At 40.4% G+C, this 14,917-nt stretch overlaps 2 protein-coding genes across 3 annotated transcripts in view; both read right to left on the bottom strand.

Annotated features, from left to right (window-relative positions):
* LOC131468264 (NACHT, LRR and PYD domains-containing protein 12-like) overlaps positions 1 to 14,917 on the bottom strand; it is a 211,408-nt gene that overhangs the window by 160,964 nt on the left and 35,527 nt on the right. The window lies entirely within an intron of this gene.
* LOC131468962 (YTH domain-containing family protein 1-like) lies at positions 734 to 14,197 on the bottom strand. Of its 2 annotated transcripts, none has more exons than XM_058643711.1 (6): positions 13,770 to 14,196; positions 13,176 to 13,200; positions 10,193 to 10,272; positions 7,332 to 8,963; positions 7,131 to 7,175; positions 734 to 3,928 (listed from the first exon to the last, which is right to left on the bottom strand). In XM_058643711.1, the coding sequence occupies exons 1-6, from the start codon at positions 13,794 to 13,796 to the stop codon at positions 3,902 to 3,904; spliced, it is 1,836 nt and encodes a 611-aa protein (XP_058499694.1). In that variant the 5' UTR covers positions 13,797 to 14,196; the 3' UTR covers positions 734 to 3,901. The 2 variants fall into 2 exon arrangements, with proteins under 2 accessions (XP_058499694.1, XP_058499693.1); XM_058643710.1 differs by lacking the exon at positions 734 to 3,928 and adding an exon at positions 3,953 to 4,557 and having other exon boundaries at positions 13,770 to 14,197.

The raw sequence follows: 14,917 nt of genomic DNA, 5'->3' as shown, positions 1-14,917 counted from the left end.
CTCATGTGGAGGATAAAGCAGTGGAAGATGGATGGAGGATTTGCATTCAGGTTGTTGATCATGTGTTTCTGTATTTGATTTTGAGAGTGTGGATAGTTATAATATTTGAAATGAGTGTCGATATAAAAAGTAACGCTGCTACAGCTACATTTAGTGAGGCCAGTACAGAGTATGAAGCCCGACTGTGATGTTGTTTGTTCATATTTTGTAACGATGTGACATCAAATAAAGCCGGAGTTACACTGAGTGTGTTTTCTCTCTGTACGTCGTTACTTCACCCCACTGCTCTGTATCTGTCTGTCTGTCTGTTCTACCGCACTTGCCAACATGACCAACAGAGGGCGCCAGAGCCTTGTTGTGTGAATGGGATGAATTGCCTTGTTTTGTGAGGTATTTTGTGTGTGTTAAAATATTATTATATATTAAAATATTGTCATATACAGAATTCATATAAAACACAAACAGCTCAGTCTCAGTCTCATGTGAGACCACGTACATGTGGATTTATGTCAAGACTGACTGTTAGGACAAAACAAAACTACAGTATATACTGTATACAGACATTTTCTTTCTACGTTCACAAAAGCATATTTCCTATATATAACTTAAAAAGTTATATATAGGAAATATAAAGTTAGATTATCCTCAAAGAGAACAGACACCTGCTTAATGTGGATGACTGGAAGAGCACGGCTGCCCATCACTGGAGAATTATACAAGTTCAAGACAAGAGTCATTTCTTAATGGACAGTTTATTAAGGCTTGATTAACTCTTTTAACTCTTTGAAACAAAGTTATGATGTGAAACATGTATACGATCAGTGTTTCTACAGCAGGATCTCATGTCACTAATCCTCTTGTAGTGTTGAGGCGCATCATGTCACGGATACGGCCTAACATCCACCTCCTCTGCTCATGCTTCCTGAGATGAAGACAGCCGGCGCTGGTCGTCCTTCAGAGCTTCTTGTTTGGATGGAGAGAGCAGTGATGTTGAAGGCAAACGTGTGATCAACCGAGCTATTGATTCATACAGGTGAGAACAAGGAAATGGAGACTCTGAACCTATAATATCACACCATCACTATCACAAACATCTGTTTAGAACTCATACAGCTTGATCCCTGCAGTCTTTACTTATTGTTTTTCTATCATACATGATGTTATGACTCAAAACCCACCTCTTCAGAACACACACTCCATTTTCCATTTACTGTGTTGTCCTGTTCTTTGTTTGTTTTGTGTCCTTGAGTGTTGGAAAGGCGCTTATAAATAAAATGTATTATTATGATGTTCTTATTTCTGTTATTTTGACCAGTATTGGACCAATACAGACACTCAACAGCCAGTGAAGTGTCGAGTTCACACCAACACTAAACGACCGCTGCCAGCTCATCATCACTTCCTCACAAGATCAAGATCAAGTACACAACCTTGAAAAGGTCATGAGCGTTAGTCAGACCAGGGGTCACCAACCCTTTAGAGACTGAGAGCTCCCTGAAGGGTACAGAATAATACGGAGGGTTACCATAGTAACATTTTAGGCAGTTTACCATTTAAATCTTGAATAGTGTGCATTCCATTGCACACACATGAATTCCAGTGCTTAACTCCAATTATTATCACAGTTTTTATAAATGATATCATGATCATATGGATACATGAAGTGTTGGTGATCACTGGTCCAGACCATGTCAGTATCCATGTCATCCATTTAAACTCACATTCATTGACATTAAGTCAGGAAAGTCCACGACTGAATCAGCATTAGACAGAAAATAACACAAAAAAACATGGAGGACAGACTGGGTGAAATAAATGGACGAGTGAGAGAAACAGATAAAAAAAAACAGATCTAAAGAGTGAAGATGTTCATCAATAACGCACAATAAGAAAAGTGGATGTGAGAGCGATCATGTGACGTGATATTAATGCTGAAGGAGAAGCAGCAGTGCAATAATATCTATAATTAACACCAGCTGCAGTATAACACCAAAGTGTGTTCATGCCGTTGTTCACACGTGTAAAAACCCGTCATGTTTGTGTAATTTGAGTTTTAAAGACAAGGCATCTTAAAACGATCTTCTGAAATAAGATGACTGAAAAGGGAAAGCCCCCCCTTGTGGCCATCTGGGTGCACAAAAGAGAACGTTCTGGTGACTCGCACGAGACATTTCAGAAGTGCAACACAGATCAGTATCATGTTATATAACATGACAGGTTTATTGTTAAACTATACATGTTTCACCTTACAACGTAATTGTTAGAACAATATACTTATACATTTCTTACAATATAGGTTTATGGTAAGAACTTTGTAAGTATATTGTTCACAATTAACTATCGTATGTTGTTAAAATAAGTTTATTGTTCAAACAACATGAAACACGTCATTTTAACAACACATTTATCACTGATCTGTTTGCTGGTGTGATGATAATTCACCACAATGCAATAGAATAGCATATAATGTCCCATTTTAAATAAAAGTGTGAGAACATATCCTGACCTCAATTCAAAGCAGGAACACAGTGATTGTTAAAACAAAAAGATGAACCGAGAGAATCTGCCCTGATACGACCAACACAACAACAGAGTGAACATCACCACTGACCACACTCTCAACATTAACACCGCAGTTCTGCCAGGCACGGCACACACACATCCATTGACTTTCTTCTCTGCATGAACATCCCTCAGATGACTGAACCGTATCATAATCAGTGGATTCAATCTACTGACAAAAAAACACACAAACCACTTTTCATTTGTAATTTTTTCTTACTTCATAGTAAATCAGTTACATTAATTTTTAGGTTATACATTTTTTTAGGCTTTCTCCATGAATATATAGGCTCCTACGTTAAAGCTTATCATTATGACCAACATGATAGACTTAGCGAGACTGAATTCAAGGGAAAAAACAATGACGGTGAATGGACAAATGTGTGAAACCTCCCAGTTTGTGACACAAACCCATAATAATTCATTCTGAATAGAAGATAAAAATGATGTAAAACGGTGGAAGTTTCTCTCAGTTCTCTCAGACGCAAGCAATCTCCTGATGAAACACACAGACAGAACACTAACAGAAGGCCAAGCAGAGGGGTGTGAAAGGACGTCATTAGTACAATTATTTTCATTTCAATCGTGAGAGTTCTGGCTGTGGAGGACACGGCCACCATTTCCTTTCCCAGAGGCCTTTGCAGTTCCTCCTTTGAAATGTCTCCAGCCGTGTGTGACTTCACACTATCCCTGATTTCTCCAGCAGTTTTGAGCAGTCCATTTGAGAAGTCACCAATAATTAGAAAAAAAAAACCATTAAGGCTCCAGAAAAAACAGATTTCTGAAATGCAAATTGTCAATAGTCAGCCAAAAAATAGAAATTTTGTTAATCTGAATGAAAAATAGATAAATCAAGGTTTTATTAGCGCACAGATCCAAGTCTGACATTTGCCTTTGGGATCCTCCAACCCTGTTGGCACGGTTTTAACTCTGAAGCATGGCAATGCTGCCCCCAAATGGACAAAAAGGGGCAGGACACATATGTTCTGATTGTACTAAAATATCAAGTGACAGATTTTTTTCTCCATGTTGCAGTCAAACTCTGATTCAATTGGAAAGAAGGTGAGAGCAGAGTACGAGAACGACGGGGAACAGAAATATAAAACAATGAACTCAAGTGTATGGTGGTGGATTGGTAATTCATTAGATCAGCTTGTTATCCCTGCACAAGAGGTGGGTGGAATATGGGGGCAAAAAAGCACAAGTCTTGACAATGGCAGAGATTCACTGGGATTAAACAGAGAAAAAAATGAAGGGCTTGGTTGCAATGTCATAATCTTCTGTCTCTTAAATCAAAAGTCCTAGTGTAACTGTTGATCAAGCCAAGGATCAATGTCCTCTACTGTTTATTCCTGTTTTGACGCTCCTGTTTGGAAAAAGAAAATCATTATCAGATATGAAAGTATTGCATCACTAACCACAAATCTATTTGAAGCAGTGATCAGATATTCAGATACATTTTAAACACTATAATCTAAAGTAATCTGTGTCTATATAAACATGGCTGAAAATTGACATTTTATCATGAAAGTTAAAGGTTAATGGTGTTTTTTCTTTCACAGCTAAGATGTGAGTGATGCTAAACAATCAGGAAGTTAATGTAGGTAACTGTGTCATCACAATCTCAACCTTCGAAAGCAAAGGTGGATCCCAGGATTTGGTGATGTCCTGCAGACATGCCAGGGGGCGCCATTGTAGCCTGACTAAACGTTACCTCCTCACGCTAACCAGAAGCTGCTGCCAACGAGCGGTAACCATAGCAACTGCTACGACACATCAAACAAACTGGAACCCCCTCCCCGCTTCTCTGAAATCACCGGTGTGGAAATATTTTGCGTTCCCCGTGAGAAAACTCTGTGAGCTTTTGAAATTCGGGCAGCAGAACGTCAAGATGACGGCGGCGAAATTTTGGAGGCGTGAAAGCGGGAGCTGAGATTCCTGTGGGTGATGTCACTACCACTTGGGTGAGATGCATTCACAAGAGCAGGAGAATCTCTGGAGGATACAGGCAAGAGGGCAGCACATCGTTTGATTGTGTTGAAGGAAGAACATTTAGTCATTTACTTGCTGTGGTCTATCCAGAATTTCTCCAGCAATGTTCTCACACTGGGCTCACTGAGGCCCAGTCCACACAATGGTCAGTACTATTGAAAACATAGCTTATCTTTGAATTTTGTCTTTTCATACACATGCAAACTGCGGGTTAGGTCTCTTAAACACATGGGAGAACTCCAGCCAGGCAGATGACTTTAACAATCTCAATTCATAGTATTTGTGTAGACATGGAAAACACAGTTTTTGCCTTCCATCATCTCGCTGTTTGCAGGAAGTAAGTTGTGTAATGCACTGGACCTCACCAAACTTGTGCTGGTGTTGCTACTGTAAGTGGACTTTTTTTAAACTAGAGTTAATGTTTATTTTTGTAGTTTGCCTACAGTCTCTCTGTCTTCTGATTGGCCAACGATACATTACAGTGCATCTGTAAAGTATTCACAGCGATTCACCTTTTCCACATTTTCTTATGTTACAGCCTGATTCCAAAATTGAAAAAATAAATTTATATATATATATATATATATATACACACACATGTGTATATATGTATGTATATATACATACATACATATACATATATATACACACACACACACACACACATATACATACATATATACATATATATGTATGTGTGTATATATATATATATATATATATATATATATATACATATATATACACATACATATGTTAGTGCTGTCAGCATTAACAAATTAATCTTGGCAATTAATTAAAGTAATTAACGCGTTAAAAAAATGAACGCAGAAAAAAAAAGTTTGTGTACTTCCAGTGGTCACGTGTGCAGACAAACCAAGTCATCCTGGTTACAGGACAGTCTATGGACTTTTAGGCGGAAAGTTTCATTTTAAAAAGTTACCCGACGGCTTGTTGGACAAAACTAAAGTGTGTGTGCACGTGCGGTTTCTCTCTTTCACAGCTCTGAACAGAGCATCATGTCTGATCTTTAATCGATCACCCACCACTTCGATCTGTGTCAGTTGTTTTTTCTTTTGATTTGTGCAGTGCTTTTTTTTTTTTTCTCTGTTTCTGACTATTCTGACCTTTTCTCAATACTTTGTAGAGGCACCTTTGGCAGCAATTACAGTCCAAGTCTTTTTGAGTATGAAGCTTGGCACATGTATTTGGGCAGTTTCGCCTGGTTTCCTCCAGACATGACGCTAAGCATTCAGGCCAAAGAGTTCAATCTTTGATTCATCATCAGAGAATGTTGTTGCTCATGGTCTGAGAGTCCTTCAGGTGCCTTTTAGCAAACTCCAGGTGGGCTTTTACTTAAGAGTGGCTTCCGTCTGGCCACTCTGCCATTCAGGCCTGATTGGTGGAGGGCTGCAGAAATGGTGGTCCTTCTGGACACACTCTCCACAGACCACCTGGTTCTTGGTCACCTGTCTGACTTAGGTCCTTCTACCTTGATTGCTCAGCTTGGAAGAGGCCACTGTGCTCATTGAGACCTTCAATGCAGTAGAAATTGTTCTGTACCCTTCCCCAGATCTGTGCCTTGATACAATCCTATCTCGGAGGTCTACAGACAATTACTTGAACTTCATGGCTTGTTTGTTCTCTGACATGTTCTCCACTATACAGTTCCAGCACGGCTCAACTCTACTTGGTTTGGTATCGTTTCCATTACTATAGTACCTCCTCAACGTGGGCGCAGTTCTCACAGCATGAAATGCCTGACAGTCACTGAACTGAAATACGACGGAAGGGGTTGTGATTCGGCTTGTGATTGCCAGCTTTCCGCAATGCTGTCACTAAATAGACCAGAAATATTGAGACTTTAGAAATGTCCTTGCTAGGCTTTTTACGTTATCAACAGATCGGTTTGATTTGTGTGTCAGACGCCGTGCTCATGACTCTTCCAGTGCCGACAATCTCCTGCCAATCAATGGCCGACAAACTGTCAGTACTACGTTTTAGTATCAGCTCAGCTCACTTTGAACCCTGCCAGGTACCAGGTTCTATCCCTAATGGAAAGGCAAAAAAACAAGTAGAGTTGAGCCATGCTGGAACTGTGTAGTAGAAAAGTGCCATACAGGACCTTGTATAGACAGGTGTGTGCCGTTCCAAATCATGTCCAATCAACTGAATTTTGACTCCAATTCTGAGAGTCATGGCAAAGGCTGTGCATACATTGTGATTTTACTTTTAATACATTAGCAAATGTTTCAAGCAAACCTTTTTCCACTTTGTCATTATGGAGTATTGTGTGTAAAATGTTGAGGTAAGAAATGTATTTAAGTAATTTTGTAATAATGCTGTAACATAACAAAATGTTAGGGATTCATTTAAAAACTGATGACCAAGACTACAGATGTAATCTGAAGATTAGACTAAAGAAGGTTTGAAAAATGTCTGAGGAGAGTTCTGTGGTTGTTAGAGTTCCCATTCAGACAACCTCTACAGAATGATTGCATTTAGTTAATCTGAGTTAATCTGTCTGTTTTACATAAGCTTCAATGAAATAGATCAAGAACCATGCCAGATTTTACCTGATCCAATCGTGAGCGGTTTTGTATCTGAGCTGGTTCAAAGGTCTGTCAAATGGAGCAAGTGAGAGGAAACAGACAAGAACACAGATTAGTCTCTTAAAGCACAGATCAACGTCCATGGGGAGAATCAAGAACAGTGTCAAAGATATATTTTTGATGTAGTAGGTAGTAAGTAACTAAAACAATGATATGTGTACATACCTTGCGCACCTCGTCCTCCTCTTCCTGCCTCTTCTCGTAATGGGAGAAGTCGTCAAAGATGGAGGTGGTGTGTTTGTAGGTAGCGATGATCTTAAGCACCTGCTTGGCTTTCTCCAGAGGAACCTCCTGGGTGTCGCGGGAGTTGGTCACTGGCTTGTTGTCGTTGTTTTCCAGGCGGATGTGGCGCAGCTGGCTGTTAGGCACATCCTTGACAAACAACCATTCTACGTCAAACTTGCCCTTCCATTTGTCCTGTGCCCAAACACCAGCACTGGTGCCATAGTCTACTGGTGAATGCATCTCTGCCACACCGCAGAAATGACCACTGCCATTGACACTGTACAGCAGGTACACAGGACCTTTGCCATTCATGGCCCGGAAGGCTGAGTCCAGCCGCTTGTTGCCGTGCTCTGTGCTGCACCAGATGGAGTACTTGATGGAGCGATGGATATCATCCTCAGAGTAACTTTTAATGATGAAAACACGACCATTCTTCAGGTTCCATTCAAAGTCCTTGGGATTGTAGCTGTGGGAGGCACGTAGCTTCTCCAGCACTGGATGGGACTCTCCACCCGGTCCCTGGCCAGCAGAAGGATGGGGACCGCTGTTGCCACCTCCAACCACACCCACCATACCACTACTGTCTTGGCCTTGATTACGGTTGCGCGGGGCAACCCAGCGGGTCTGGGGTTGTGGGGGCTGGGTGTGGTTTTGGTAGAGCTGAGGTGGTGGTTGATGGTGCTGGTGATGGGGGGGCTGAGGCTGTAAGGCCATGGGTTGCATCTGGGACTGCACCAAAGACTGAGGAGGGAGAGGCTGCATGGGTCCTTGCTGCATGGAGGCTTGAGGTGGAATACCATGAGGCAGGCCAAGAGGCTGCTGCTGTTGCTGCATTGGAGATGTGGCTACTTTAGTCACCGGGCCTTTGTCCCACGTCCCAATGTTCATGTTGTGTTTAATGGGTGGCGGAGGCAGAGCACCTCCAGGATTGGGCATCCCTGGCTTTACCTTAGATTTCAGCTGTTGTAGCTTGGCAGGTTTGCTGGCAATGGCGGCCCAGGAGGTTGGTTTGGGTGGGGGCATGCCAATGGGTGTGGCTCCATTGCCGGTGGCTGCCACTGTTGGACCGCCAATCACAGATCCCACAGCCTTGACACCAGACCCCTGGCCAGTGACATCCCCTCCAATCTTTAAGCCAACCATGCCCTGCTCCAGGCTGTTCATACCGGGGGCTTTGTTGAGGGTGTCACTATGAAAGCCTGTCTGACCATCAGGCACCAAGGTGCCCCCAAGGGAGCTGGGAGGATAGCTGTAGCTGCCACCATAGCCTGAACTTTGAGTCTGCTGCCCCTGGGAGCCACTTGTGCCCCAAGCAGAAAAGGCAGGATTTTCAGGGAAAAAGTTAAACCTGTGGGGGTAGATGTTGCTTCCCAGGCCCCCTGGCTGGCCAAAGACTGTGTCCGGCATGAAATGATGGTCTCCATTACTCAGGGGTCCATAGGGGGTGAGGTACGGAATAGGGGGGTCCCCACCTGTGGACCAGGGAGCCTCACTGAGGGGGTACGGAAATCCAATGGAGGGGGCATAGTAGCTGGACAGGTAGGGGTCGGTGATGGACTGGTAACTGTTGTTCTGAATAAATGAAAGTCAGCAGAACCAAAACATCAGTCACTTCCTCTAACCTCTTAACAAATGAAGCTGCTAGCTGTAATTCATATAAAATACTTTTTCCAAATGTCACTTATATAACATTTTGTTCCAACCAGTTGTGAGCTAGTAATTTGATGAGAGGCACTCCATAAGTGCTGATATCGAGTATAACAGCAGTGAGACATTTAACTGAGTATCATTTTGCTTCCCAGGTGTTAATAATAATCATTAAGTACACTGGATGGAGCTATCAACCTACACAAAGTTACAAAGAACACCAAAAATATCTTTTTACAGAAGTAACACTTGAATTTAATTAATCAGAGGTCAGGAGATAAGGAGAAGGAGCATGATACTTCCCTGCAAACTTCCCATGGTGTGTTTATGTGACATCAGTGAGAGAGATCATGGCAGTGTGATGCTAAATGTAAGCACGATGACTAATAATGCGTCATGAACATTAAAAATACAACCTAAACAAAAAACTGAGAGCAGAAATGATGGAGCAGAGAACGGTCAGATGACACAATTCTCAACACTATTTTCTTGGTTGCACAATTAATGTAAACATACAAATAAATGTACATGAATCAAAGTAGTGAACCTAAAACTGTGTAGTGTGCACAAATATGCTCATTGGTTGTGTTGCTTGGCAACAGTCAAGCCAGTCCAGTTATGGAACAATACTTTTGGCAGAGCCATATAGCTTCTTAAAATGAAAGAAACAACATGTCAAAATGTAATGTCGCTTTTAATTTTCAATTACTAAAAAGCTTTTGAAGTACTGTTAAATAAAAACAATATCACACTCAAGCTATGCTTCAGTACAACAGCTTCAGAAGCATAGCTTCAGTACAACTAATCATAACCGATTAATCTGTCGATTATATTCTCACTTAATTGACTAGTTGTTTGGTGCATAAATGAATGGCTTGTTTTGTCAATAAAAACATTATTGACTTTTAATATTTTTTCTTTTGTGATATAGAGCAAAGAAACCAGAAAATATTCACACTTTAAGAAGCTGAAAACTCAGAGCGCTTGTTTTAATCATTAAAAAAATAACACTCAAAGCGATTAATCAATTAATTGAGTAATTGCTTCCGTTCTTGGCAAAATCATCATAAACAATGTGCAAGTGATTCATAGGTTGTAGTCTTGGTATATTTATACTTTTTCTAATCATTTGCAAAATTCAAATGTAGTTTTACCTGAGTTGATTGACCAGTGAGGTAAGGTTCAAAGTCATTGTCATGGACAGTCTCCTTTTGATGCAGTGAACCATTTTGCACTGCAACAAAACAAAACAACATCAATTAACAAGTAAATATAAATGTAAACGGTGCTGATAAAGTTAAACACAGTTTCCAAATCAGCACATAAAAGATGACACAGTGAGTTACTTAGTACTACAGATGGATAAATATCACTTTTTTGTGTCTGATATCGAAAGTATCTACTGATATTGGTATCGGTCCGATACAATCATTTTACACCTTTTAAACCATGGAGCTATTTATAAAACACAATTATACAACACTGTAACAGATGCCCCCAATGAAAAGATTAACAGCCCACATGACTCAGGACTAAAATGCTGTTGCAGTCTATGTATAGTAAATCATGTGATTTATAGGATGTTTGGATAGTATCAGATTTTACATTTTCATCTTTCCGGTATTCAAGGATATTGACCAGTATCAGACCGATACAGTTACTAAGTATCGAATTAGCGCCATTAAAAGATACACTTATTAGTCTCTTCATTTGGTACACTTCTTTAACTAACCTTAAATGCAAATATCTAAAATCAAATGTTCCCCTCAAATAGCACTGGTCCCTCTTGTCCTTTATGTCCCCCCTTTCTCTCCCTCTCCTCTCCTCTGTCCCCCATTTTTCCTTTCACCCCAACCGGTCGAGGCAGATGACACATCTGTGAGTCTGGTTCTGTCAGAGATTTCTTCTTCTGTTAAAAGAGAGTTTTTTTTCTCTCCACTGATGCCTAGTGTTTTCTCATTGTGTGAACTGTTGTGTTTCTCTGCTCTCCTTGATGTTGTGTACTGTACGTACAGTGCTGTGAGATAATGTATGTTATGATTTGGCGCTATACAAATAAAACCGAATTGAATTGAATTTTACAGTTCAGGCGGCCCCTGGGTGCTCAGTTACACTGGCATGATTAGATTACAGTAGCTACAAAACGACACGTTACAGCAAGGAAATCGGCAAGGTATGGAAACTGACGTGCAAAATTGAGGGCGTTAGGCCAAAACATTTTTTTAGCCTTAAAGCCCTCTATTTAACATAACGCCCGCAAATTATAATGTTACGCTAAAGTTGAATGTGTGTGCATGCATGCTGGATCAACGCAACAGAGTGTATGTGCGCTCGCGGGCGAGTAAGATAAAGGTACTTAAGCTCTATTCTGTACTTGGACCTGGAGCAGGAGAACTACTCTGACTGCTACTGCCAGGACAATGATGTTGCCACCTATGTGTTGAAAAACACATACTTTCGCCTGTTTTCAAGTGGTTGACATATATTTACTCGTACTCTCTGTCTGTCGGTGGGATTGTGCTCGCATGTGCGCTCAGCTGTGCATGATACAGATAGCAGAGGAGAATTGTAAATGTACGACCATGTGGAGACAGCAATGACATGCCCTCATGTAAATGAGATAAATAACATCAGGCTATTTAATTTTTTTTTAATAAAAGGACAAGGTTTAGACCTGTTATATAGGAAAGGTAACCTTAAATGACTTCTGTTGTGATCTGGTGCTATAGAGAAAATACAATTAAATAAAATTTACTTGACCGTCGAAATAATGGTACAGGAAAATACTGGACACAGCAAACAAATAATGTGGCAAACACCAACATCAACAACTAAATTCCTACCGTACCAGGTCAATTAAGGTAATCCTGATCCTGGAGAAAAATTGCTATGTCTAACAGATCTGAATAGGCTTTCCTTCTGAACAACCGCAAAGTCCTCAGGTGCCTGCGTAAAGTTGACAAACTAATGGCAGTACCATCTATGTCACTTAAAGATAGGACTATGTCCCAGTGTCTAAAACCCAGAAGAAAAACTTGATTAAACTAAACAAGCCGTCCATGTTGTTACCATTAAATCGAGATCTCAATAAAGGAATGAACGTGTTTATTGTTTTTAATGATCTGTATAAAAAAAATGATTCAGTAAATCAGAAAAAAATTACTCGGAAAAACAGAAATAATTGCTCGGAAAAACAAACCAAATATTTTCTTTTTAAGTGAATGCAATGTGTTTCCGTAGAATACAACTTTAAGGCAGCTCTGAAAGGAAAAAGGGGTCAAACCTGGTACAAGCAGGCTGTACCAAATAAAGTGGCCAGTGAAATAATTATCACTATTCTAAGATCATTTGTTTGGTTTCACCACTGCATTCATATGTAAACGTACATAGTAAGTCATGTTAGAAAGCTTCATTGCCCATGACATAGTCCTGGTACTGTCACTCGACTTAGAAAATAGTAAATCAAAAATGATTTCAACATCATAAAGAAATATAATTATGAGGCCATTAAAAACTGAAACAACACATCCTGCTGCCAGAAGTAATGGTAGTGAAGAAGTGACAACAATAAAGGCCTAGTAAATTAAACTGAGAGGTAAGACTGGAACAACATCCTCCATTTGATCTTGTTGGGAATAAAACGTTATAAATGATGACATCAAAAGGTTTGCAGGTACATTTGCAAAGATATGAGGCTGGTGATCTAGAAACATAAACTAAAAACTAAACTATGAATACATTAATATGAAGTTATTGACCGGTGAAAACACTTCATATGACACATCAAATAAATAAGTAGGACTCTATGCTGGTGAGCCAGACAGCATTTAACACATATACAAAATATTAACAACATCCCCCACTCGACCATTCAAATAATAGTAAGTAAACACAATCAACAACAACTGTTTATCACAATGCAAAAACAAAATCCTATAATCAACCCAGAGCGAATAATGATAGTTATGTATTTACAAAAACTGTTATTTCTGGCTTTGATGAGAGAAAACTTAAAACATTAAAAAATATCACTGTAGTGTCAGAACCAGATTAGAGTCACTTAGAAGCTGGGGTATTCAGTCAGAAACAGTAGGCCCACAGGAGACAACCAAGAACATCTGCGACTCTGCAACTCACCTTTAGATGCTTGTCCCTTTGATCTCTGCATCCAGGTTTAACCATGAAACGACAAAAAGGGATAATATTGTTTTGTTTTTTTTGTTTCTACCGGTTTTAAGATTGCACACATAAACATCTTCATAAGCCAGTTAATAACCTTCAACGTCATATACTCCCTGAAGACAAGGGATCCAAAAAAGATACCCAACAATAAACTACATTTAGAAAAAGTTGTGTTTAACACCAACACAATACCGACATTTATTCCATACATTTCACAATGTACAACTGTATGTTCTTTAACCAGCTACCGCTGACGTGAAATCACACACAACTTTGCTAACTAACGTGAACCCAGTTAATGTGGCTTCCGAACACAACCGGCGTTGTAACACGTTATTATAACGTAGTTTAACGTAGTTTAACGTGGTACAACAGTCGTGTTACGGTCTTTTCCCGCAATTATCCAGGAAAACGCACGAGCGTTCTTTTTTCCCGAGTGCTGCTAGTTTACTAGCTACACGCACCGGCCAACGCTAGCAGCTAAGGTAGCACTTCCGATGAATAGCAATAGCTCCGTAAATCGTTTGGCGCTTATAACGTCCTTCCTACCTGAGGGTCAATGCTTGTGGCAGACATAATTCATGAAGCAAGTCCCTGGATTCTCACAGAGCCTGAGCTTGTGACTGGATTCCAAGCCCCGTGATTTGAAAGCAACTTCACAGATCAGTTACAGTTAGCTGTGTGTGGCTAGCTGCGCCGCTTAGCGTCAGTGGCTATGGCTAGCTCAGCTGTAACTTCTACAGTTCACGTCTGTCGCCTCAGAGACCGAGTCCGAAAGCAGCCGGATCCTGGTTGTGGTTCCTCAAGTTAATGTTACGTCGTGTCGTGTGGGCCTTTGAATCCGTGTTATACTTCTATCCTCGCTCGCCGTCAATTAGTCTATTTTGTATTCCAGAATGGGAGAGAGAGTCCTCCTCAGTAATGTTAAAGCCCAATACACTTCCCCAATGGCTGCTGCTCCTCCATCCGGGCTTTGGGCTGTTGCAGTTCACGGAGTTCCCGCGGGGGTGGAGGTTTTTTTTACTACTACTAAAAACGTAGTAGTAAAGCTTTTGTCATTGTTAAAAACAACCACATTACACAGTGTAATCCCGAATAAGACATGTACCAAAGTAGCGACATAGATACAAGCAGTTACTTGACTAACTATAGGTCATTTGCACATTTCCATCAGAAAATGCTGCGTGAATGCTCAACATGATTTAAACTGTTCTATGGGATATAATGAACTAGTTCTCAAGTACTCTGGGTTAAACAAAAAGCACCTGAAGTGCTCTAGTTGATTTAAACTGTAGAGAAATACAAGATATTTAATTGTTTTTGCATTGTACATAGTAAGGCAGAAACAATTCACACAATGAGCACGCACTAGACAGTGGAGAGAAGAAACTCTAATAATATGAGGCAAAAATAATGAAAGTGATCCACATCAGTGAAGACCCTCGTGTAATCACAATCCTCCCTGCATTTTGGTTTTTCTTGTGTCACAAGCATAAGTGCAGCATTCATGACAAAACGATCAGTTTAAGGTTCCAGCCTGTTGTAAATCCTGTTTCGCCACTAGGGGGCAGCATTAATGTATCCCCACAGTCTGCCAAAGGTCAGATTTGCATAACTGCTAAAAATACAGTGGATATATTGTGGTACACCTATAATGACTATTTTGCCATATAACGCCACTGACACTATAAGAGCAG

This window comes from Solea solea, chromosome 11 (assembly GCF_958295425.1).
Source record: "Solea solea chromosome 11, fSolSol10.1, whole genome shotgun sequence".
NCBI classification, from domain to species: domain Eukaryota; kingdom Metazoa; phylum Chordata; class Actinopteri; order Pleuronectiformes; family Soleidae; genus Solea; species Solea solea.
Note: the sequence above shows the minus strand (reverse complement) of the source record. Positions and strands in the feature narration are given on the sequence as shown.

Bases quoted from the DNA above. Each gene is read 5' to 3' on its own strand.
- LOC131468962 (XM_058643710.1), bottom strand. From the start codon at position 13,796: ATGTCTGCCACAAGCATTGACCCTCAG. The intron at 8,964-10,192 runs GTAAAACTACAT...TCATTTATTCAG, and splicing joins TCACTGGTCAATCAACTCAG to AACAACAGTTACCAGTCCAT. The intron at 4,558-7,130 runs GTAAAATCTGGC...TGTATCCTCCAG, and splicing joins ACCGCTCACGATTGGATCAG to AGATTCTCCTGCTCTTGTGA.